General features: G+C 42.1%; 1 protein-coding gene, 1 long non-coding RNA gene and 1 other non-coding gene across 8 annotated transcripts in view; all 3 read left to right on the top strand.

The window, feature by feature from the left end:
* Positions 1–4,701, top strand: part of stx11a (syntaxin 11a) — a 26,770-nt gene extending 22,069 nt beyond the window's left edge. For 4 of the 5 annotated variants that reach the window (XM_020521816.2, XM_048601299.1, XM_020521815.2 and 1 more), the window contains one exon: positions 294–4,701. In XM_020521816.2, the coding sequence (XP_020377405.1) occupies positions 299–1,150 (852 nt within the window). In that variant the 5' untranslated portion in view covers positions 294–298 and the 3' untranslated portion in view covers positions 1,151–4,701. Of the gene's footprint in view, positions 1–283 lie in introns of all 5 variants that reach the window. The other variant, XM_048601298.1, reaches the window with a different exon arrangement.
* Positions 4,702–13,666: 8,965 nt separating this feature from the next.
* LOC125484108 lies at positions 13,667–15,491 on the top strand. Of its 2 annotated transcripts, none has more exons than XR_007262967.1 (3): positions 13,667–13,944; positions 14,384–14,690; positions 15,168–15,491. It is a non-coding gene; the product is annotated as an uncharacterized LOC125484108 (long non-coding RNA). The 2 variants fall into 2 exon arrangements; XR_007262966.1 differs by having other exon boundaries at positions 13,667–14,037.
* On the top strand, positions 13,865–13,947 carry trnal-uaa. The gene has a single exon. It is a non-coding gene; the product is annotated as a tRNA-Leu (tRNA).
* Positions 15,492–26,567: the final 11,076 nt, after the last annotated feature.

Below are 26,567 nucleotides of genomic sequence, written 5' to 3'. Positions count from 1 at the left end.
CAAAACCCCCTTCCCCTCCCCCTTTTCTGATGAAGGGTCTAGGCCCGAAACGTCAGCCTCTCTGCTCCTATGATGCTGCTTGGCCTGCTGTGTTCATCCAGCCCTGCACCTTGTTGTCCCGGATCTGAAAAGTGGTTCGTTTTCTGTCAGATTGTCCTCGGGCTCTCAAAAATGCTATAAGAATGCAAATTTTTATTTTTGTTATTTACTGAATACTGTAAAGTCACTTATGGTACACTGAGTTGCTGCTGTCGTTTTGGTTTTTTGATCTTGACTATTTTAGTTTCTTTCAGGAACAATGAAGGACAGACTCGAAGAATTGATAGAGCGTTCAAAATTTTACCATCAGCAGGCAGAGGCCGAAGATGAGGTGGATTGCGCTCATGAAGGCTTGGTATTTGAATGTGACTTCATTCTGCAGATGCTTCAGAAAGAAGTGCAACAAATCCGAGAAGAAAATGGGCGCCTGAAAGTGGACATTAAACGTCTTGGAAAGCAGAACACTCGCTTCCTGACCTCAATGAGACGTCTCAGCAGCATAAAACGAGATTCAAACTCCATTGCCAAAGACATAAAGAGCCGGGGAGAGAAGATCCAGCGGAGGTTGCAGGACCTGAACAATTACATCAATGAGATTAAGAACACACATGGGCCTAATGCTGCCATTGTTCGTATCGCCCAGGCACAGCACTTTGTTCTGTTGTCCGCTTTCCATGATGCCATGTTGGAGTACAACAAGGAGGAGATGAAGCAGCGGGAAAACTGCAAGACTCGGATCCAGCGGCAGCTGGAGATCATGGGAAAAGACATTTCCAACAACGAGATGGAGGAGATGATAGAGCAGGGGAAGTGGGACGTGTTCTCTGGGAACCTGCTGAGTGAAGTGCGAGGGGCACGGACCGCTCTGTCAGAAATTGAGCAGCGGCACCGAGAACTGCTGAAGCTGGAGTGTCGAGTCCGTGAGATCCATGACTTGTTCCTGCAGATGGCGCTGTTGGTGGAAGAACAATCAGAGACCCTCAACAACATCGAGGTAAATGTGCAGAAGGTTCAAGATTATGTAGGTGAGGCTAAAGTGCAGCTGAAGAAAGCTGTGGAGCACAAGAGGAACAACATTTGTCGAAAGATTTTTTGTTGTTGCTGCCCCTGATGGAACATGTGCCAGCGCCCATCTGTGCCTGGTGTCATTAAGTCAACCCAGCAAAATACTCTCATCTCCAAAGAAATGCTTTCTCATTGAATGTTGCATCAAAAGCCGGAAATCTAAATGGGATTTTGTCCCATTCTACCAGAGACCACACCAGTTAGAAAGGAATTGTATTGCTAAGTTTGCTTTACCTCCTACAGCTGCACATCAGGGCGCCCACTCTCCCAAATCAAACACTCCTTCCAATTGGCATATTTCCAAATCTCCAAAATTTTTGGTTCATCATCTGAAGTTACTCAAAAGCTAGGCTTTTATCATAGACCTGCAGTTGTTTGTCTCCATTCTAGACTGAAACACAGGGATGCATCATGTTGAAAATCCTCCACCAATCAAGACGACTGAAGTTTTCTTCCGTACCCAGAACAAGGGGTCAAGGGCCCTTTCCAGTTCATCCAAGAAGATGGTGCTAAGGTTTTCCTGTGGTCAGCTTGACCCCTGCTGTTAATCAGCAGTGCTTTCAACTCCATAAAGAGTTTTTTCTTCATAGCTGAGGTTGGGTAAATTCCATTATGTGTTTAGAACAAGGGCTCTTTTGTGCTTCAGGTTTTAGCTCCAAGCAACTCTCAGTTTTTACTTTTCCTACTGAATCTTTGTTTCCTTATTTTGGTCAGAGAAAAGTTGGTGTCAGAGGTGAGGGCAGAGAATAAAGAACAGGTGGAGAGATTATAAATATCTGTACTATGTGGCATTTTCAGCTGATCACCCCCTCCTTCTAATCTTCACCTCCAGAGCTGCAGGACACTGATAGGTGCTGAAATGAAAGTGCTCACAAACAATAAGATTACAGGAATATGGTGATAGAGGGCACAAATTCAAATCCCAGCAATACTAAATTATAAAATTGCATTGGATAAATTTAAAACAAAGAAATTAAGGTTCTGGAAACCTAAAACCAGAAGAGAGAGATTGTTAGAAAAACTGAGCAGCATTTGTGGAGCGAAAGTAAAGTTAACGTTTCGGGTCCAGTGAGTCTCTTTGAGAACAGTGACTCCAGAGTGATTCAGGCCGACTGGCAATAGTGAGAGTTCTGGATGTGGCTGAACGAATCCCACCTTAATGTAACAACACAGGCTGCAAATGTAACCATCCTCCCAGGCTCCATATGTTGATTGATTAGCCTGAAACTGTCTGTTTTAAGTCCTTGCTAATCAACCAAAGGCAATAGAAAGAATGTTGAGAGAGAGCAGATTGGAGACTGCATTCATCTCTTTCTCCATGATTAATAGACTGGTCCATGGGAGTTTACTAATAGAAGTCAGTTCAACCCTCATAAACAGTGCCTGAGATAGAGGGTGATTTGTTTCCATTCTGGTAAGATGCATTCTGAAATGCTGATAAGTCCAATATCCAATCTGCCAACTCTGACACGTTCTCAAAGGGTCAGGTAGATGGGGGCACAGGTGGCACAGTGGTTAGCACTGCTACCTCACAGCGCCAGGGACCCGGCTTCGATTCCAGCCTCGGGAGACTGTCTGTGTGGAGTTTGCACAATCTCCCTGTGTCTGCGTGGGTTTCCTCCAGGTGCTCTGGTTTCCTCCCACAGTCCAAAGATGTGCAGGCTAGATGGATTGGCCATGCTAAATTGCCCATAGTGTTCAGGGATGTTTAGGTTAGGTGAGTTAAACATGGGGAATGGGTCTGCTCTTCAGAGGGGCAGTGTGGACTTGTTGGGCTGAATGGCCTGTTTCCACACTGCAGGGATTCTATGAACTATGAGTGGCTTGGAGGATTATACACTCTCTCTGACACCTCAACTTTGCTTCTGCGTGCTCCCAATCTCATATCTTAAAATGTTCAGTCCCTTCCTGAGCAAACCTTCTCTGTTTAGGTTGTTCACAAGCCTGGGATTTTGAAGAGTTGGCGGGGGATTCCTGCCCTTTTCGGGAACGCTTTGAGGACATCCTAGGAAAGTTTTTGTTGTCCTCCTGGGGGTCTCCAGCCATGTGTGAGTGATTTCTGAGTCAAACAGTTACTTCAGGGAGTTTAGTGTCCGACACACAGCCAACATGTCCTGCCCAGTGGAGCTGCATTTGAACGATTAGTGCCTTGTTGCTGGGCAGGTTGGTTTAGGAGAGGACAATGCACTTGCCACTGGATTTGAAGGATCTTGTGAAGGCATTGATGTGGATTTCCCTAATACTTCATTGTGCTTGCTTTAAAATTTCCAAGTCTCCCACAATCATAAGCACCTCACCATGTTGTAGTAGCTTCATGCAGGGTCAATTTTAAAATTCAACAGGCAATGGAAGGGAGGTGTTTCTGCTTCTAGTCAGAATCTTACTCCAGGTCTGTCACTACTGATCTCACAGCAGTATAACTTCGGTCTCACTTGAGGCATTCATGGCACTAGAGGCTCTGTTTCAGATTCTAGTTTAATGTTCAAGGCTGTTCCAATCAGAATCAAAACAAACATTACGTTTCGAATTGATCCGTGGTCAAAAGCTGTTTTGTAAAAAAAAAGTTGTAATTAATAGGTGTCTGAGATTGATGTAGGAAGAGGAGAAGCATGATTTTAATACATAAAAAATTATTCATGTTCGTGGTATCTGCAAAATACATCTCACCATCCGCAACAAACCTGATTTCTTTCTATGAGTTTGGATTTCTGATCCAGAAAATATTTTGTTTTCAATAAAAAAGCAGGAGACATTCAATATCATTAACTTTCATTTCTGGACAGGGAGAACATGAACATTTTTACACTGTATTGTAAATATTTATAGATATTGCGTTTATTCATAAAACTCTGAATACAAGTCTGATCCTTAGTTTTTAACTTTATTGTGTGTAATCTTCTTTAAACTCTAGCTAAAAATACAACACCCAGTTGCTTTGAAATTAAAATACTTCTTTTAAAGGAGACTAGTTTTTCTACTAATTCATGTTGCGATATCCCTGCCCCAGTAACTAAGAATCATTCATTTTAGGAAATTACAATGATGATATAAGGTTTCTGTTTTGAACATTACTACCTAGTGATGTTCAAAACAGAAACTTTATACCATCATTGTAATTTCCTAAAGTGAATGATTCTTAGTTACTGGGCAGGGATAACTGCATCACCAAAATTTATCTCCGGTCACCAATTTCCTCTTCATAATGTGGTTTTGTTGGAAATGGGTGCCTATAATGACTAAACAGCAAACCCTAGGAATTTCTCCATCAATGTCATTCTCTTTGAGAAACATTTGCTTCAAAAACCTGACATCCCTGAGTAAAGATGTGAAGCTTGTCTGGAGTATCTGGAGAGGACATTACAGCAGGTGGGCTAACATTAAGCACTAGGAGAGAGTTACTAACCACAGACATAGTCTGATCTGTGGACTATATTTTTCATCAATTCGTTTTGTTTTACTGTTTTCCCAATGGGAAAGAGGTAGACAGTCCAGGAAATACTTCTGTTGTGTGACAGTATGATAATTTCTTTTCATCAGGGTATTTTTATTATGTAAGTGAGCTAAATTTATTAATAAAATATTTTTATTCAATCCAAAGACAACTATGAGTGTGTTTCTGTCTTTCCTCTGTATTTAAAGCAGAGATTGGTGACAGGTGGGGATACGGGGTGATGTACAATGTTTCAGCTGCAATTCAGATCTATGTGCTTCACAAGAAGTGCTACCTATTAAAATAAATACAGTCTAACCACACATAGACAACTACAAACTGTCAACATATAACTGTACTTAGTAAACTTGAAGCACCTTCTAAACACCCACCCCCTACACATGCATACAGTGAAACAAAAACAGTGGTTTTATAGACAGAAGGGGAAAATAACTGCAATCACAGTTCAATAGCACCAATACATGGGGTTTACTGAGATGATCCTTTTATTTGGCAGCACTTTCTGTTCTTCAATCTCTTTCTCCAGGTTCCTTTCACTTCTTTGGAGGTAGCACAAGGTGATTTGTACATTAACTGCAAACTCTCTTAGGTCACAGCTTACAGCAACTAGTGGGACAAAATAACTGGCTTACTTCGGAATCAGGAGCTTTTACTGTACACAGAATCACCATGTCTCCTAGCAGTCTGAAAAGTATTCACTGTGTCCTTCAAATCCAAGTTGTTCAGCTGTTGAGGAACCAATCAGAGTTGTCATCAGGCTGATGACCTTTGGCATCCTCAACTGGTTACAATTCCTCAAGTAAATCAGCAATCTTTTTCCAGCTGAGTCTTGCTTCGCAAACTCACCCCAGTGCCATACCATCTTTCCCTGCACCTTCCCTCATTGCTTGCAAAGCAACAGTGTAAACATAACTTAGAATGAGTTTCAGTAACATGCTATACAAAAGTCCAGTACCTGCCTTGGTCTTTTGTTGTAAAACAATCCTTTTCCCAATTCAGTCCACAATCAAGATAAAATCAAGTGATACAGTGTTTAAAACGAAATATTGAATAGTGTGGAGGAACAGAGGGACGTTTGAGTCTGTGTTCACAGATCTCTGAGGATAGCAAGTCAAGTCAATATGGTGGTTAAAAAGATAGATAGGATGCTTTCCTTATTTAGCTGAGGCACAGAATATAAAATCCAATAGGTTGTACTCAAACAGTATGCAATACTGTTTAGTCCGCAGCTTGAGTATTGCAAATCTGGTCACAACATCATTATTACAAGAAAATTCTGATTGCACTGCAGAGGGTGCAAAGGAAAGTAAGATAATTAGTATTGGATAAAATGTTATTTATACTTATCCATGAGTTGAGATATTATCTTCTGTCACTAGTCATTGATATTCATCAAGTTCTCTTGACCTGTTGAACTCAGGTTTCTGATTTTTTTTAATCACCTCTGAAAGTTCAGTGCTACATTTTGAATTGTCCAGTTCAACTGATAACGATGTTCCTTCAGCCAGTTAGCTCCCTGGACTATGGGCCCCACTTCTCCCCATCACTCCTTTAAAATGTTCCCTAAGATTCACCAAGCTTTTCATCACCCTTCATCATATTTCCACCTCTGATATGATATCTGGTTCTGTCTCTGAAGCAGATTTTCTCCATGTGTGTGACCAGATATACTGCAACAAGTTTTCCTTTGTCCCACAGCATAATTCATAGGATAGCAAGAGAGAAAGGAAGACCTTGACTGATTCTCCCAAGTCTCCCTGTGGCTGCTAAGGTTGAGGCAACTCCTTACAGCTTGATTAGAACAAGGTATCTCCTCTACAACAAACTGCTGACAAAGTCCAACACTGGCACCTCCATATCACAAACTATTGAGGGGAAGAGAAACTGCACATTTCACTTTGTCTCGGAAGTTTCACTGATGTGGATGTGTGTCTCAATGCTAACAACGATCAGGAAGCAATTAATAAACTGCTCATGTAGCCTGAACAGTTTTTATCGATTTTAAAATACCTTGGGGAAGTCTTATCTTTAAAGTGCAGACAAGGTAAGGGGGTCACAGCCAATCAGATAGCAGGCAGCTAGGGTACGTGCCTTCAGGCTATGAAAGTGACTCTGCAAAGTTGTGCTGGTGTTATGTTGATTTGTTGTGTCAGTTCTCTACATTCAGTACCAATGAGAAACAAACTGAAAAAGAAGCAGGAAACATGTTGGTTTTCACTCATCCATGCAGCTGGTACAATTTGTGTCAAATCTGTGGCTGATGATGTGACATTGCAAACTAAGTTTATTTTGCAGGCATACACATACTTTTAGTGATTACTGTGCAAGATGCATTTCAACTAAATGTCAATGCTTGTGACAGATTGTGTTCAGATGAAAGATATGTTACTGCAGTATTTACAGCACAGAAACAGGGTATTTGTCCCAACAAGACTATACTGGTTTTTCTGCTCCCCATAGGCCTTCTCTGACCTCATTTCATTGAAACACATCTCCATATCCTCTTATTTCTTTCCCTGTTGTGTGAATATTTGATCTCCCTTTAAGTGCATCGATACAATTCACCTCAACTACTTCTTGTGGTAGGAAGTTCTACATTCTCATCATTCTTGACGTAAAGACATTTCTCCTGAATTCTTTTCTGGGTTTATTGGTGATTATGTTACAGTTCAAGTGGCAAACAGTATCATGATATGTCCCCTATCAAAACCTTTCATAATTGTACAGATCTTAATCAGGCCACTGCTCACTGTCAACAGATGTGAAGCTGCAAAAGCACAGCAGGTCAGACAGCATCCAAGGAGCAGGAAAGTCAACGTTTCAGGCTGAAACTCTTTGTCAGAACAGGGGAGGGCAGGGGAACCCAGAAATAAATAGAGGGAGTGGGATGGGGCTGGGGGAAGGGTAGGTGGATGCAGGTAGGAGGTTATTGTGGTTGGTCAGTGGGAAGGAGCAGATAGGAGAGTAGGAAGATGGACAGGTTAGGTCAGGTCAGGGAGGCGAGGAGGAGGGGGAGGGCTGGACATAGGATAAGGCTGGGGATGGAGGGATTTTGAAGCTGGTGAAGTCAATATTGAGGCCATTGGGCTGTAAACTCGCAAGGTGAAATATCAGATATTGTGCCTCCAGTTTACGTTTGGCCTCACCCTGACAGTGTAGGAGGCCAGGGATGGACATGTCGCCAGGGGAGTGGGAGGGGGAAATAAAACGGATGGCAACCGGAAGTTCGGATTGGTTGGTGCATACAGAGCGCAGATACTCTGCGAACCAGTCCCCGAGTCTGCGTTTGGTCTCCCCAGTATAGAGGAAACCACATCAGGAGCAATGGATACACTAGATCAGGTTGGATGAAGTGCAGGTGAAGCTCTGCCGGATTTGGAAGGATTCTTTCGGGCCTTGGGCAGAGGTGAGGGGGAGGTGTGTGGGGGCAGGTGTAGCACTTACTGAGGTTGCAGGGAAAGGTACCAGGTGTGGTGGAGGGGTTGGAGGGGGGCATGGAGCTGATGAGGGAGTTGCGGAGTGAACGGTCCCTGCAGAAAGCAGACAGGGCTGGGGAGGGAAATATCTTTCTGGTGATGGGGTCCCATTATAGGTGGCAGAAATGTCAGAGGATAGTGCATTGTATTCGGGGTTGATGGGGTGGTACGTGAGGGCTAAGGGGACTCTATCCTTATTGTTGTTGGGTGGAGGGGATTTGAGGGCAGAAATGTGGGAAGTGGAGGAAATGCAGTTGAGGGCATCCTTAATAACTGATAAGGGGAAGCTATGGTCCTGAATGATGAGGATATCTGGGAAGTCCCAGAGTAGAATGCATCTTCCTGGGAGCAGATGCTGTGGAGGCAGAGGAATTGTGAGTATGGGATGACATTTTTACAGGAGGGTGGGTGAGAGAAGATGTAGTCGAGGTAGTTGTGGGAGTCCACGAATCCTACAAAGAGACAGGCATAGCTTGGGCCCATGCAGGTGCCCATAGCCACCCCATTGGTTTGTAGGAAATGGGAGGAATCCAAGGAAAAGTTGTTGAGGGTGAGGACCAGTTCCGCCAAGTGAATGGGAGTGTCAGTGATGGGGGACTGGGTGGGTCTAGAAGCAGAGGGCTTTTAGGCCATCCTCATGGGGGATACAGGTGTATAGCGACTGATTGTCCAAGGTGGAGATGAGGCATTGGGGGCCGGGGAATTGAAAGTTTTGGGAAAGGTGGAGGGCGCGGTTTGTGTCTCGAACATAGGTAGGGAGTTCCTTGCCTGAAGGGGAAAGAATGAAGTCGATGAAAGAGGAGATGACCAGGAGCAGGTAGAGATAATGGGTCACCGGTGCGGTCAGGTTTATGGATTTTAGATAGGAGATAGAAACAGGCGGTGCTGCGTTGGGGAATTATCAGTTTGGAGGCTGTAGATGGGAGATCTCCTGAGGTGATGACGTTGTTGATGGTCTAGGTGATGACAACTTTGTGATCAGAAGTTGGGTCATGATCAAGGGGACTGTAAGAGGTGGTGTCAGAGAGTTGGCGTCTGGCGATGTAGAGGTCATATAGTTTCCCGCCCCTCCCCACCCTCATTGGTGGATTTATTGGTGAGGTTGCGGTTGGAGCAAAGGGAGCAGAGGGCCGTGCATTCTGATGGGGAGAGGATGGCATAAGTGAGAGGGGTGGAGAGATTCAGGCAATTGATGTTGTGGCAGCAGTTGGAGAAGAAGAGGCTGAGGGAGGGTAGGAGGCCAGGAGCGGGTGTCCAGGAAGATGGAGTTTGTTTGAAGCAGGGGAAGAGGTTGTCAGAGGGTGGGTTGGATTCTCTTTGAAAAAAGTAGGTGCAGAGGCAGAGGCGGTGGAAAAAGAGCTTGACGTCGAGGTGTGTGTGGAATTTGTTCATGTGTGTGCAGTGGGGGATGAAGGTGAGTCCTTTGCTGAGGATTGACCACTGTACTCTTCCCTTTTCTTGAAAAAAAGCTTTTTCCCCATATTCTACCTTCCAGTCCTGAAGGTGCAGTCTTTTCTTCAGACTGCATCACTCCAGTATCTTATCCCACTGCTTAGGTGGCATGGTGGCTCAGTGGTTAGCACTGCTGCTTTACAGTGCCAGGGCCCTGGGTTTGATTCTGACTGTCTGTGTGGAGTTTGCACATTCTCCCTGTGTCTGCTTGGGTTTTCTCTGGGTGCTCTGGTTTCCTCCCACAGTCCAAAGATGTACAGGCTAGGTAGACTGGCCATGCTAAATTGCCCTGTGGTGTTCAGGGATACCTAGATTGGGGTGGGATGCTCTGAGGGTCAATGTGGACTTGTTGGGCCAAAGGGCCTGCTTCCACACTGTAGGGGTTCTATGTCTTTTGTGTGTAACTCTCCATAATAGCGACATTAACATTTTCCTTAATAATTTAAATAATTTTGCTGCAATGACTACAAGGTAATGGAATATCCTGGAAATGAAAAGGTATAGAAATTATTAAAGTTGATATAAATGTTCAAAAATATTAACTGATGCTGACTGCAAACAGCAGGGTGTTTTTAATATGTAACAAAATGTAACAATTATCCCAATGTACCAAATCAATCCGTAAGTACTACAATTTCTCAGTTCACTGTCCCAGAATAGATTTCCAAACTTGCTTACAGATTGTGTTTTTCACCATTTCCTGTGAATTATCAATGTATGTTTAGGCTAACAGCGATTAAAGTGGTACCTGGTCCTTGTGACTATCTTTGGCACACAGTGGCAGCAGTTTATTCAACACTGCAGCATCTTGCCAAGGCTCCTTCGGGAGCAACTTCCAGAACTGCAGCATCTACCATCTTGAAGGATAAGGGCACTAAGCATATGGGAGCACCACCAGCATTAAAGTCACACACATTCCTAACTTGGAACTATACCATGGCTCTATCACTGTGACAAGATCAAAATCCTTGACTGTCTCCCTCCCTCCCAGATAGTGTCCAAGCACACAGACTGCAGTGGTTCAAGAAGGATTATCCTTCTCAAGGCTGATTAGGAATGGGCTATAAGTGCTGGCGTAGTTCAAGCCATGACTAACGCTTTACTTAAAATACTTTATTTTCATCACATTAAAATTTGGAACCAGATTCTGCTGACTCGGTCTCTTACGTGATGTGGTTTGATGCCACACTTTGTGCTTGTGTTCAATACAAAGTGAGCAAGGAGAAGACAAAGAATGTCTTCAGACTGAGACTTCAAAGTAACACTGTCTGTTATACATTAATATGATATACTGCTGCATGTGGTAATCATTTTTTATTTCAAAAATATACTTTATTCACAAAAAAACTTTTTAGATATACAATAGACACAAACACAGTTCAGTTCTGCACAGTATCATACTAATGAAACAAACAAACATTGGAATTTGACTGAATCCAAACAAGCCAAATACATCTCTTACACATACAAGATTATATTTATATGTATTTGAGGGTCTAGGAGGGTCCAATAACTGAACAGACCCCCATTTAACTTCAGCAGGAAGTCCTCAGATAGTGGTCTTTCCCCACTGCAGCTGCCCCAAGCTTTAGAGCGTGTCTCAGCCAAGAGCTTTTTTTTATAAACACAGTTCAGTTCTGTACAGTATCATATCAAGGAAACAAAGAAAGATTGGAGTTTGACTCTAACCAAAAAAAACCAAAGGCATCTCTTACACATACAAGACAATATTTGAGATATACCAGGCTCTGACTTTAATTAGGTAAGCACTAATCTGTCTTCATGTGTCCTGTGTGAAGGCTCACTCATTGGTGGTGGAGGTCTGGAATTTGCTGCCCACATTGGCGTTTAAGACATAAACCTCAACTCATTTAAAAGGAACCGGAATTTGCTCTGGAAATTCTGTAACCTGCCAGTCTATGGAACAGTGGCTGATTGTTGTGATTAAAGTGAGCAGTTAGTTTATTCAGTCATTACAGACACAATAGGCCGAGGCCTCCTCCAGTAGAATAACTTTTCCATGGCGAGTCTTCCAGCCTAGATTTTGCCATCTACTAGTGTTCTTCCAGAATGTTCTAACGAGGCTAACTCAGTAGCTTTCATATTCAATGATGTGCAACTCCATGACATCCTTGTATGGAGCTGGAGGAACACAGCAGGCCAGGCATCATCAGAAGAGCAGGAAAGTTGATGAAAAGTTTTCTAAAATCCATGCGCAACATGGTCCTCTTCAAGTAACTGACCAACTCCTTCACATCTGCATTTCCCCAGCTTCCATTTACCCAAATAAACAATGAGGTAGAAGACAAGAATACTAAATAAGCAAGGGGCAAAGGAAATAAAGGAGAGGAAATAAATGCAGTAACTGTCACTCGAGAAAGTTATTAGGAAAGAAGGCGGCTAAAGATTGATAGGTCCTTGAACTTGATGGGATGTATCCTAGGATATTAAAGCAAGGCCCTTTTAAAACAGACGCAGGGGCAATGTGATTTTAAGTTCATGGTGGCTCAGTGGTTAGCACTGCTGCCTCATGGTGCCAGGGACCTGGGTTCAATTCCACCCTTGAGTGACTGCCTGTATGCAGTTTGCACGTTCTCCCTGTGTTTGTGTAGATTTCTACTGGGTGTTCTGGTTTCCTCCCATAGTCCAAAGATGTGCAGGTTAGGTGGATTGGCCATGCTATATTGCCCCATAGTACTCAGGGATGTGTAGATTAGGTGGGGTAGGGGGATGGGGTTGGATGCTGTTCAGAGGGTTGGTGTGTATCTGTTTCCACACTATGGGGATCCTATGAAACCTGTTGAACTATAGCCTGGTATTGTATGACTTTTGAAACAGAGATGAGAAGAAATTTCTTCCCTGAGGGCAGTGAGTCTGTGGAATTCTTTACCATATAGAGGGCTATCAAGACTGGGTCATTAAATATATTCAAGGCTGAGATATACAGATTTTTAATCAGTAAAGGAACCAACTTTTATAGGGAGGGAAAAGATAGGAGAATGAAGCTGCAAATTGTCAGATCAACTGTGATTCTCATTGAACAATGGGACAACTTGATGGGCTGAATGGCCTACTTCTGCTCCTATATTTTAAAGTCTTTTGGTTACAGAGACAAACTTTTTGATTGATTGATTGATTTATTGTCACATGTACTGAAGTACAGTGAACAGCTTTGTTTATAAGCTGTACGGGCAGATCACAGTAAGCAAAGGATGTACAGATCAAAAGGACTTAGACAGAGGCGTCCAAGTTACATTGCACAGGGCATGCACTCGGTGAGATCAATGTTAGCAAGATCAGCGTTATTTCAGGCTACAGCGTCCATTCATTAGTCTGATAACAGCTGGGAAGAAGGTGTTCCTGAACCTGTTGGTGCATGTGTTCAGGCTTCTGTATCTTCTGACTGATGGAAGAGGATATAGGAGATCATTACCGGGGTGCAATGGGTCTTTGGTGATGTTGGTAGCCTTTCTGTGGCAGCAAGCCGTGTAAATGGAGTCCAATGAAGGGTCTAGGCCCGAAACGTCAGCCTTCCTGCTCCTCTGATGCTGCTTGGCCTGCTGTGTTCATCCAGCTCTACACCTTGTTATCTCCATGGATGGGAGGTTGGCTTCCGTGATGATCTGGGCTGTGCACACCCGCTTCTGTAGTTTCTCACGGTCCTGGGCAGAGCACCCAGGCAGTGTGCTTTCAATAGTGTATGTGTAGAAATTGGTGAGGGACCTTATGGACATGACAAATTTCCTAAGCTGCCTGAGGAAGGAGAGGCATTGTTGTGCCTTGTTGATTATCGCATCATTTTGTGTGATATAACTAGTAGTGACTAAGTTCGTTATTGTTAACACTGCCCAACCTGCTCTCTGTTTGATGTTTCAATTGTAATTATTTTATGGCAGGACCTGTGCCACCAGGTGGCATGAAACGGCAGTGCAGGCGGGAACTGGGAGGCGATGCCAAAACAAGGGGCGGGGCCCAATTAACACATTGGGCGGGGCATGGGCCGGTGGTGTCGGGAAATGGGCGTGACCAGTATCGATGGGGCGGGGCCATGAGCAGTAGGCGTGGCCCGCGTCGGAGGGGCGGGAGCGGGGACAATGGGCGTGACCAGCGTCAATGGGGCGGGGCCCGGGTCAGATGGCGTGACCTGGGCCCACAGGGCGGGGCCGGGGGTCAGTGGGCGGGGCCAGACCCGCAGCTCCGGTTCGGGGCACTGGGTCGTGGGCCTCACTATCGCTGCCCCGGAGTCGCGGGCCCGAGGCAGGGATTCTCGGTGATACCGCAGGCTTGGGAACTCCCACTGAAATACATAAAAACCCACCAAAACGAGCGCTCGCTACCATCAACATCATGGGGCCATGTTCCAATACAGTTGCTACCTTCGACCAGGATGGCCGAGTGGTTAAGGCGTTGGACTTAAGATCCAATGGACATGTGTCCGCGTGGGTTCGAACCCCACTCCTGGTAGTTCTTTTTCTCTGCAGCGAATTTGAGCAGCTCCTCACTTTTAACAAACTTTCAATTCACTGCTCACTTCAAAAAGGATGGCTTTAGAAAGTATACAAAATATTGCTCAAAAATATGTATTTTGTGATACATTTATGTCGTGCGCATTCATTCAAATTATATAAAACAGACCTTTAAATATCCATCTTGACATTTTTATATCTTAAAATTATTTAAAATATATCAAAACGTCAGTATACAAACAAAGCAAATTTAATGTTCTAAATTATATTACAAAATAAAATTGCAATATTCGTGTCTATTTATTATTTAAAGTGTTTGTGACATTTCAATATTGCGTTTTACGTTACGTGAGAATTCTGAAGAATTATTAAATAATGTTTACACGATGAGGGGTCACTGGACCCAAAATGTTAATTCTGATTTCTCTTCACAGATGCTGCCAGACCTGCTAAGCTTTTTCTGAAGAGATAGTAGGAACTGCAGATGCTGGAGAATCCGAGACAACAAGGTGCAGGGCTGGATGAACACAGCAGGCTAAGCAGCATCATTCTCAGCTTTTTCTCAACTTCTGTTTTTGTTCCTGATTTACAGCATCCACAGTTCTTTCAGTTTTCATTCATCGTCTTCTTCCAAGTCAGCCGTCCGGAATTGAAGATGTTTTGATCCCATGCCGGTTCGAAATGACTGAAAAATTTGATCTGCAGATTATGTTACGTGCAGGGTAGTTGGTGTTTGCAGGGGTAGGTAAAGTTGTTTGAAGGTTTGTGCGATCTTTTTCATGCCTTAACTTTGCCCAACAAATGTCCCCAGTGTATTCGGTGCTTTCCCAAAAGAAACCTGCTCCACTTTGGCCAGCCAGTAGCCAGCATCTCCCACTTGTCAGCACGATATTTCAGCTCATCAGGAATGTTGGGCAGGCATCCTTAAAATGTTTCCGCTGCCCTTTAATTTATCGTATTAATCTTATTAAATAAATACTTTAATATAGTCCATTTCTATAATATGTAAGGAAAGTGATAATGTATTTGCAATTAAAATATTATTTTAAAAATTTTAAAATGCACGCTGCTTAATTATTCAGAACTGCAACATCTGTAAAAAGTACTTTATAAGATATAAACCCTAAAATATGAGGTGAGTAGGCAACAGTCTTAATTTTTTTTATTCATTCACGTGATCAGGGCGTCGCTGGATTAATGTTAAAACATGTTTTGCAGATTAAGATCAGGCTGTGATCGTATCTACATCTGGATGAAATGAATTAGAAACACAAAGATTTTGGGCTCAGGAAGTGGAAATTTGTCCAGAACGTTTTCAGAATGTTCCTGTGGATTATAGAACATTGACTCCCAGTGTTCACTGTTCCACATTACAGCACAATCCTCACTTGTCACAAATGGCAGCAAGTTGAATCGTATTGTGTTTCCTGCATTCAATAACTTTCTATTTTGAAAAAAATGTACACAGTTCTCTGTGAAGTAACAAATAAATGCAAGTTGTTGCATATTTTTAACAAAGCATTTAAAAAAAAACAAACAAAAACAAAAGTCACTTGAAAAGCTCAGCAGGCCTGGCAGCATCTGTGAAGAAAAATCAGATTTAACCTTTTAGATCTGGTGACCCTCGGGGACTCTGATTTTTTTGTTCACAGATGCTGCCAGACCTGCTGAGCTTTTCCAGCAACTTCTGTTTTTGTTCCTGATTTACAGCATCCACAGTTCTTTCAGTTTTCATTTTTTAAAAAAAGTTGACTAATTTAGTGTATGCTGGATTACTGTTAATGGGTGAGTTGTAAATTCTGTGGTATTTTTCCCAGCTCCCAACAACCTAAACTGTCGGGTTATTTGGCTACAGAAGGTTTGTTTCTTTAAAAAGTTATCCTTTAATTTGTTTTTCCCCATCAAACTGGCTCAGAAAACTTATCATAAACCTAGAACATAGAACAGGACAGCACAGGCCCTTCAGCCCACGATGTTGTGCATACGTATTATCCGACTCTAAGATTAAATTACCCTGCATACCCTACATTTTACTATCATCCATGTGACTATCCAAGAGTCACTTAAATGTCCCTGATGTATCTGACTCAACTACCACCGCTGGCAGTGCATTCCATGCACCCACCACTCTCTGTGTGAAGAACCTACCTTTGACATCTCCCCTATACCTTCCTCCAATCACCTTAAAATTATGCCCCCTCGTAATAGTTGTTGCCACCATGGGCAAAAAGTCTCTGGCTATCCATGCCTCTCATCATCTTGTACACCTCTAGCAAGTCACTTCTCATCCTTTTCAACTCCAATGAGAAAAGCCCTAGCTCTTTCAACCTTTTCTCATAAGACCTGCCATCCAATCCAGGCAGCATCCTAGAACAGGTGGGATTTGAACTTGGGTTTAGTTAGTCTAAAGGGTAGGGACATTACCATTGTGCCATAACTGGATTCAAATTCAGTGCCTAATGTCACCAGCTGAAATCTTTGCTGCACAATGAGGTTACATTTCTAATTTCTCTGTACATCTGACAGAGATCAGCTCCTCACATACAAGTCAGATGTGGTCTGTCTACCTGCCTGAACCACTGACTGGAGAAACTCACTGAGCTGTTAAGAAAGCAGACAGCTCGTTAACTGATGAGACAGATGTTACCCTCTCCATAATGATGAGTGCTTACCTGTTGGCAAAGGCTTGAACAGCAGTGGAAGCATTAACACCAACCTGGAATGTTTTCCTCCACAAATGCTACCCAAACTGTTGAATATTTCAGCATTTTCTGTTTTTATTTCAGTTTTCATCATCTGCAGTATTTTGCTTTAGACCTATGGCTTTGTCCCTCTGCAGGTTGAATTTTATGTAAGTGAAATTTCACTCTGGCTCCAGATTCTCTTGGAGTGTTCTGCTTTACTTGACACTAAATATTTAAATTATCTGATAATTTGAAAACAGTAATAAAATAAAAGTAGGAGACAGAGGGTGGTGGTGGACAGTGCTTTTCAGACTGGAGGCTTGTGACCAACGGTGTGCTGCAAGGTTTGGTGCTGGTTCCACTGCTTTTGATTTGGATGTGAATATAGGAGGTATGGATAGTAAGTTTGCAGATGACACCAAAATTGATGGTGTAATGGACAATGGAGAAGCTTACCTCAGAGTAAAATGGGACCTTGATCAGATGGGCCGATCGGCCGAGGAGTGGCAGACGGAGTTTAATTTTGATAAATGTGAGGTGCTGCATTTTGGAAAGGCAAATCAGGGCAGGACTTATACACTTAATGGTAAGGTCCTGGGGAGTGTTGCCGAACAAAGGGACCTTGGGATGCAGGTTCATAGTTCCTTGAAGGTAGAGTTGTATGTATAACAAGATAGCAAAGGCATTTGGAACACTTGCCTTTATTGGTCAGTGCATTGAGTATAGGAGTTGGGATGTCGTTTTGCGGCCATACAGGACATTGGTTGGGCCACTTTTGGAAAACTGCATTCAGCTCTGGTCTCCCAGCTATAAGAAAGATTTTGTTAAACTTGATATGGTTTAGAAAAGATTTACAAGGATGTTGCCAAGCTTTGAGTGTTTGACCTATAGGGAGGGGCTGAATAGTCTGGGACTTGTGTCCCTGGAGCATCGGAGGCTGAGGGGTGACCTTATAGGGGTTTATAAAATCATGAGGGGCATGGATAGGGTGAATAGACAATGTCTTTTGCCCAGGGTAGGGGAGTCTAAAACTGGAGGGCATAAGTTTAAGGTGAAAGGGGAAGGATTTAAAAGGGACTTAAGGGGCAACTTTTTCACGCAGAGGGTGGTGCATGTATGGAATAAGCTGCCAGGGGAAGTGGTGGAGGCTGGTACAATTACAAAATTGAAAAGGATTCTGGATGGATATATGAATAGGAATTGATATGGGCCAAGTGCTGGCAAATGGGACTAGAATAATGTAGAATATCTGGTTGGCAGGGGCAAGTTGGACTGAAGGGTCTGTTTCTGTGCTGTACATCTCTATGACTCCTGTGACTGTATTTACCACTTGCTCCAATAGTACAAAATGCAATCATGGTCAAGGGGCATGACACCTCTGGAACAAAGTTTGCTCAGTAGCACTGCTGCTGAGCTCAATTTTCACCCGTTCATCATCAGCCCACTATGACGAATGTGTACAACAGACACAACAGCAAGTTACCATAGTCACTTCAACAGCACGTCCCTCACTTGAAGCCTGTTACAGCTGTTCACCCTACCCCTTCATAAAACCCTGTAGCCATTCCGTGATCCTGGCATCTAGGAGGCAACATATCTTCCCAGAGTCACTACTGAATTCCCTCCCACTGTTGCCCTTCCATACTTTTCCTTTGCCCCTCAAGCAGCTGGACAATCCACAGTGCCATGGCCTTTGGTGTGCCTGGCGTCCATAAAGGAACAATCGTTCCCACCGTTTTTCAAGGCCAGAAGTCTGTTTGTGAGTGAGGCACACTTGGGAGATTCCCTCACTACTTGCCTGGTCCCCTTCCTCTATTTGGCAGTCAGCCATTTCATCTCTGCCGGCACTTCCTTAAGCTGTGGGGTGATCACATCCTGAAACGTACTATCCACAAATCACTCAGCCTCATGAATGCAGCGTTGTGCCCCTACTGCCACTCAGAGACATCTCCTGTTCCCATGATCATCCAGACCAGCAAGACCGCCCAGGATTTCCCACTTAGCGCAGGATATGCAAATCACAGGACTGAGCTCCCCAGATACATTTCAATACAACATTGGCCCTTGCTTTTATTTTACTGTTCCTCCTACTTGAATGTAGACTAGAAAAAAGTTATTCTGATGAATAGTCATACTGGATTCAAAATGGTAACTCTGTTTCTCTTTGCTTCTAGCAGCTACCAGACCTGCTGAGTTTCTCTATCATTGTCTGTGTTTGTTTCAGATTTCCAGCATCTGCAGTACTTTGCTTTTATTTTTAACATCCAAGCATGTGATGAAAAGTGGCAAGTAACATTTAGGCAATGACCATATCCAATAGGAAAGAATTAAACAAGCACCCTTTTACAGTTAATGGCACTACCATCACTGAATCCCCCCATATCAATATTTTGGGGGCTATTATTGACAAGAAGCTGAACTGCACCAGCCATATAAATACAATGGCTACAAAAGTAGGTCAGAGGCTAGGAATTCTGCAGTGAATAGCTCACTTCCTGACACTGCAAAATCTACACTCCAATTACAACGTGCAAGTCAGGAGTGTGATGGAATTCTCCCAACTTGTCTGTATGAATACAGCCCCAAAAGCCCTCACAAGCTTGACACCATCCAGGACAAAGTAGCCCACTTGATTAGCACCACATTCACAAGGATCCACCCTATTCCATCACTGACGCTCAGTAGCAGCAGTGTGTACTATCTACAAGTTGCACTGCAGAAATTCACCCCAAAGATTCTTAGCTAGCACCTTCCAAACCCACTACTGCTACCTAGAAAGACAATAGTAGCAAAGCCTGGGAGCACCACCACCTGCAAGTTTTCCTCCAAGCCAATCACGATCCTGACTTGGAAATATATCACCGTTCCTTCAATGTCACTTGGTCAGTATCTTGGAACTCCTTCCCTCAGGGCATTTTGGGTCAACCTGCAGCACGTGGACTGCCGTGGTTCAAGAAGGCAGCTCACCACCACCTTCTCAAGGGCAGCTAGGGATGACAGTGAGATTAGCTTAGTGTCAATACATTAATCCTCCTGTCCTTTGTCTCACGGTCAGTGCTAAGACTGGGCACAAATTTGATTTGGAGCTGGTTTTCTCCAGAGATAGGATATTCTCCTGTGAGGACAGTTTACTGCTCCAGAAGAGGATTAGGAACAGACTGAATTCATGGGTATTATCATAAATTTGGGGTCAAGATGCTGAGTTGGGATTGACTGCCTGCTGGGAAATATTGGCATTACTCTGACAAATGAGGCCAACAATAAGTCACACCCTGGGGCTGTTTGGTATATTATAAAGCTTGCTGAGAGCAGCCTGTTATTACATTTAAAACAGTGGATCTTTGAGAATTGGTTACAGGTTTCCAATTTAATCAAAGGATTCGCATGACATAAACAAGAACAGTACAAATAGATCCTGAACAAATTAGAGACTTTAACATCTGTCATGCTTTATTTTATGTCTGCTAAATAAACAGCATTTTTCATTACAATTCTACTGTGGCTTCTTTTCCATAAGTTCATTAGAAGTAATGAGATCATGTCTGATCAGATATTCCTCAATTCTACTTCCCTGTTTTTTTTCTGTGATCCTTGATTCCCTTACTGATTAAGGATCTATCCCAGCCATGAAAATCCTTAATGATTTAGCCTCTATGGCAAAGAATCCCACAGATTCACTATCCTCTGAGAGAATGATTTCCTGCTCAGTTCGATCTTGAATGGGCAACCCTTACTCTGAGATTATGCCCTCCTATACATTCTACAAGGGGGAAATTCAGTTACCAGCAGTGGGGGTCGAACTCATTCAGATGTACATCCATTGGATATTAAGTCCAATCCCCTACCACTCAGCCCTACTGGTGGATGATAGCAATCCAGCTATCAGAATAGGATTTGAACTCAGAAAGGTACATGTCTACTACATATTATTAACCAACCAGTCAGCCCTGTCCTTTCACTAAGCAGGAAAGCTGATGTTTCGGGTCAGGACCCTTCTTCAGAAAATGGGGACCCGACCCGAAATGTCAGCTTTCCTGCTCCTCTGATGCTGCCTGGCCTGCTGTGTTCCTCTATCTCCACACTGTGTTATCTCAGACTCCAGCATCGGCAGTTCTTACTATCTCTGCCCTTTCACTATCTGTCTACCCACCTCCTGGCTGGGGTTGGGGGTGGGGATAGTGTTTGGCGGTGGATCTATTCTGGGATGCCCTTCCACTTGCATTTGTCAACAAAGATGAACATTTGATTAGACTAAAGTCAATTTTTCGACTTACAGTCATAATCCTTCACACCAATCTCACAGTGAATGTTCAAAGTGGAGCTGAATTAGTGAAGGGCAATGGGAGATATGGAGAAGAGGTTACTCCATGAGGGAGTTATGGAGGAAAGATGAGTCAAAGTGGGTTTTAGACAACAGGTGAGCGAATGAGGGTACTAATGGAGGATAGGTGGCTCAATGGGGCATTAGGGTGGTAATTGGATGAATTTATGAGGAATCAACACAATGACAGATACAATGGTTGCAGGGTGAATATTTCTTCACATTTAAAAATTATCTCATTAACTCTGAAATGCTTTGAGATACATTGAGCTTGTGAAAGGGGCTAATAAAGCCAAATCTTTCTTTCTTGACATTTTCTATTTCCTTATTTCCACATATCTGTGTGATATATAAATACAGTGCTACGTTTAACCCAATCTGCCACACACTGTTGATGGTTAAGCGTCTGGATATGTTTGCTTCTCCTATTTGTGGAGGGTAAGAGGATAGACAGGGTATTAAAACTATTTAAAGACTCAAATTTGAATCATGCCTTCTCAGGAAAGGTGCTAGTAGTTTATTTCTACTTGTGGGGCACAGGTTTCCAGCAAGGAGTCAATCAGACTTAATGGCAAGGACATATGACCCCATTGGTATAATAGTGACTAATTACAAAATTGTTCATTGGTGCTAGGTTCCCTCTCATATCTTGTGCAAACTCCCATTCCTAAAGTGTATGGTTGATAAACAGCTTACAACTTGATTGGATGCTAGGAGCCTATAGAGTGACAACATGAAAACAATACCTTAGGTTTTCCCCCACTGAGTCTAAAAATGGCATGATTAATTACATTGCCCAGGCAATGGTCAGCCAGCTAACACTTGGCCTTTCGGATTTAGCTACTCACTCAACAAATTCCCTGAGCCATTGAAGAACTTTTTATTTGAAATTATGCTTCATTAAAAAACAGGTTTTTATTTGGAGGTGGAATACATTTGAAGCATTAACTAGAATATTTCCAAGGGGTTTGCAGCATGGGTATCAATACTATTGCTCCAGATCAGAAGCCTATGATCAGTTGAATGGAGAAAGAAATCTAAAGTAAAGTCAAAAATTATTAGAAGTAATCGATATTGGAAACGGTGAAATTTTGCATAACCTTTCAGGATAAGGTCCAACATCCGAACAGTTGGAGAGTCTGAAACTGAAAGGATATCCCTTTTTAATATGAGATGTTGACTACACATCCAACACTTTCTGATTTTACTTCTCTGTCAGTGTTCTGTTTAGCAATGGATAATTCTTGTGATAAAAAGGTGTTGATTTAGAAATGATTTTCTACAGTTTTCATCTTGTAAATGACAATGTGAATAAACAACCTTCAGTTGATTGGATTTGATTTGATTTTATTGTCATGTGTACTCAAATACAAAAGTACAGGAATACAGTGAAAAGTCTGTAATGTTGCCACACAAGGCACTATTCTGGGTACGAGTGCCCAGATGCAGAATTTTAAGAACAAGGAAGAAAGAAAGAACAAAGTTAAAATTTAAACATTGCAATAATTATACTGTAGCGTAAAACGTACAAAATGAGGTTAAAAGTTACACAATGCAGACCTTCTTAGTTTTAAGTAGAAAATAAAGAAATAAAGCAAGTTCAAACATTACAGTCTTTCTTAAGTGCTTAGCCACAGTGGGACCACACTTCAAGGAATCACCTCGAGACCGGAATTGATTTAAGCGACAAAAATATACTTGTAAATAGTTTGGTTTTTGGTTGGCAGCTTACCTCAGGTGCTATAATTAAAATAACAAATTTTACTTGACTTGTGATGATGACCTAGTCAATTATACAGTCAGCCTGATTTGTGGAACTGTTTTTCATGTCATGTGATTGACCCTTGTTTGAAATATTAACCTGAACCCATTGTATTACCTTAAGTGATGTACAAAAATTCCATGGCACTCTTCATAGAACAAGACCAACATTCTTCCCTTAAGTGAAATCCAAATTACCTGGTCGTTCATCTAATCAAGGTTAACTTGGGATCTTGCTGTGTGCTAATTGGCTGTGCTGTATTCTATGATCCTGTGACTTCCCCCTTTCACATTTACACTAAGATTTCTGCATGACAATTACAGATATTACCCTCCATTTGTTGATCTATAATGGCTATTTTGCTGATATTACCTTTTAACTTCTAATCTTCACACAAACTCTTATTGAAAAATTTAAAAATTAGTGTATTTAACATGGATCAAAAATCTATTGCTGGTCCAATGTGACTCACCACTAACTCTGCTACAATGATTCATATCTACAGCAACAGGAAAACAGGGGAAGGAAATGTTGGACTTCTGTTGTGAAGAACAATAGGATTGTAGTCTAAAAAGTTCCAGCCTTGGGAGCTGAAGCATATGTGTATGAAAATAAAGCATATTTATGCAATTCCCTGTCCACTTAAGTGCGATAAAACTGAAGGATCATTGTTTTCATGAAAAAAGTTCTTGGCAAGGGTTTCATATTGTTTAGGAAGGGAAGACAGCCAAAACCTCAGAGGAGTTGTTCTTAGTAATGCCACAAGTGTTTACAACAATATATGTGTTTGTAGTGAAGTGGAGACAGGTATTGCCAAACTCTGAAGACAATGCCCCTTCAGGAAGCTCAATTCATGTGCAAGTAATCAAGTGTAAGATTCTGGTTGATGAATTCATCTTAACTTGACGATAATATCAATAGAGAATTTAAGAGCTCTGTGCAATATAGTATTTTACATTGAATATGCAAATTGATTGTCAGGATCTTAATGTTACTTTCAAAGTAAACTTGGAGCAGAAATAGACCATTCAGCCCCTTAAGCCTGCTCAGCATTTAATAAGACCATAAAACGATAAGATAAAGGAGCAGAATTAGGCCATTCAGCCCAGCAAGTCTGCTCCACAATTCAATCATAGATGATGTTTCTCAACCTCATTTTACTGCCTTCTCCTCAACCCTTGGTCTCTTTACTCATCAAGAACCTATTAATTTCTGTCTTGACCTACATGTGTTCTGAATTCAACATTTCCATTTATCCCGATAAACTTTGATTCCCTTGTCTACCAAGAACCTATCTACCTCTGTCCTCAAAATATTTGATGACCCTGCCTCCAGAACCTTCTAAGTTCGAAAGCATTCCATAATGTTGTTAATGAGATTGGGGAATGGGGATTCACAATGTCTTCTTCCTCAAAGGCAAAGAGAAATATTCAGCTTATGGTGCCTTCTATTTTCATTATCTATGCCAGCTCTTTTTTTAAAATCCCACTTCCCATCACTTTCTCTATATCCTTAAAGACCTTTATGTCCCTAGTAAGTAGTCATTCCTTATTCAGACGTCTCAACTGACTTTGTAGCTATGTTCTCCAATGCACTGCATTCCATTTTCTCACAATTCTACAGTATGCATTGTTTTGGGTTCTGTGAATACAAATTTTAAGGGCAGAGTTATTGGATAATGATTATCAGCAGGATTTTAATTGGTATTTGTCCTGCTGTAACTTAAGGAAATGGAGGGAGACAATATACCAAGGATCCAATGGTATGATCTTTCTGTTTTTAGAGTCATGATGACATATTACACATTTAACAATAGAGCCCTCAGGGGGAGTGCCGAACTCTTTGTTACTAGGAAATATTCTGAATTTGGTGCACTGAACTCACAATATCAACATTGCTGTGGGGTCTTTAATGCCCACCTGAGAGAAGATATAGATCTTTCGTTTAATGTCTCATCCAAAAGGCAGCATTTCATTCCTTTGGTGCTGCATTGAAGTGGCAGCTTCCATATTTGACTAGGACTGAACAGCCATCTGACTGACTCAGAGGGAAGCATGTTTTGCAACTGAGCCACAGCTGACACCTCAAGTCAAGAACATGGAGGGATCTTAAAAATTTATCCACAAGATGGGCATGTGTCTGGCTGTCCTAGCATTTCTTGCCTATTCCCTAATTGCCCTTGAGAAAGTGATGTTGAGCTGCCTCCTTGAATCGTTGCAGTCCATGTGCTGTAGGTAGATCCACAGTGCCATTGGGGAGGGAATTACAGGATTTTGTGTGAATTTTGCCAATAACTTATGCCTTTTGAATAAAGAAGGAATTTACTCTTATTTAAAAACTTCCAAGTCCTTGGGTTGTTCCAAATTGCTTTTCACAAGCAATGAAGTACATTTAATGTCTAATTTGTGTAAGAACCATGGCAGCCAATTTACATTTTGTGAGCTCCTATCAATTGGAAATAAGATAAACAACCAGTAAATCTGTTTCCAACAAGGAATGTCAGGACAGAGAAATCTGAACAAACAGACTGGGTAAAGCTGTGATGATTCATTCAGAAGACCACATATTTGGCGGTGCAGTGTCCGCATAGATTACTGTCAGCCCAGACTACATGCAAAAAACGAGGAGTGGTATTTGAACTCATAGCCTTCTGACTCAGATGTGACACCCTTGGGAGTAGGTGGAGGTGGAACATTAAGAAATTGAGCCAAAATTGAAATTGAATTTTTTTTCCTATAAGTTAGGCACTTTGTATAAATGCAAATTGCTGTTGTTATAAGTGCTGGTAAAACAAAAGCAAAGTTAATTGGATATGTACACTAGGTCAGGCAATAGTTATAAAGACAAATGGCAGGTTTACAATTTATAGATGAGTTAGAATATGCTGAGGTTAGTGATTTAATCATCAGAATCATACTTAAAATGTCAACCTTCTGTTTTTTATGCTTTTGGAATTGATTTGCTATGTGTTTCCTTTTTGGATTTTATTTTATTTGTTCAGCAGATGCAATGATCTTCATAACTGCACGATTCTTTCTTTATGTTTGAATGGTACGTTGAGTGGGAGCTAATATATTTTGATATTTAGGGTTAACATAGAGTCATACAAACATACAGCGCAGAAAAGGCCCTTCGACCCATTGAGTCTGCACTGACAATAACTACCAGTAAAGACACGCAAATTCCAATTTCCTGCACTTGTCCCATATTCTTGAATGTTATGATATTTCAAGTGCTGGTCGAAATTTTTTTTAAACGTTGTAAGGTTTTCATTTCCAGATTCTCACTACCCTCTGAGTGAAAAAGGTTTTTCTTGAATCTCCTCTGAATCTCTTGGCCCTTAAAGTAAAATTATGCCCCCTTGTGATTGACCCCTTAACCAAGGGGAACAGCTGCTCTCTATTCATCCTGTCCGTACCCCTCATAATCTTGTACACCTCAATCATATCTCCCTTCAGTTTTCTCTGCTCTAAAGAAAACAATCCAAGCCTATCTAGTCTCACGTTATAGCTCAATTTCTCCATCCCAGGCAACATCCTAGTGAATCTCCTCCATACCCACCTCTAGTGCTATCACATCTTTCCTGTAGTGCGGTGACCAGAACTGCACACAGTACTCCAACTATGGCCTAACCAACACTCTGTACATCTCCATCATTATCTCAATACAGTTTGGAGCTGGAGGAACACAGCAGAGAAGCAGTAAAGTTGACGTTGGGACTCCACCATTATCTCCTTACTCTTATACTGTATGCCACGACTGATGAAAGCAAGTGTCCCATATGCCTTCTTAAATATTCTATATATGCGCTCTGCCAACTTTGTGGATCTGTAATTAATTACCCCAAGATC

The sequence above is a fragment of the Rhincodon typus genome, chromosome 9 (genome assembly GCF_021869965.1).
Source record: "Rhincodon typus isolate 14 chromosome 9, sRhiTyp1.1, whole genome shotgun sequence".
In the NCBI taxonomy this organism is placed as follows: Eukaryota; Metazoa; Chordata; class Chondrichthyes; order Orectolobiformes; family Rhincodontidae; genus Rhincodon; species Rhincodon typus.
Note: the sequence above shows the minus strand (reverse complement) of the source record. Positions and strands in the feature narration are given on the sequence as shown.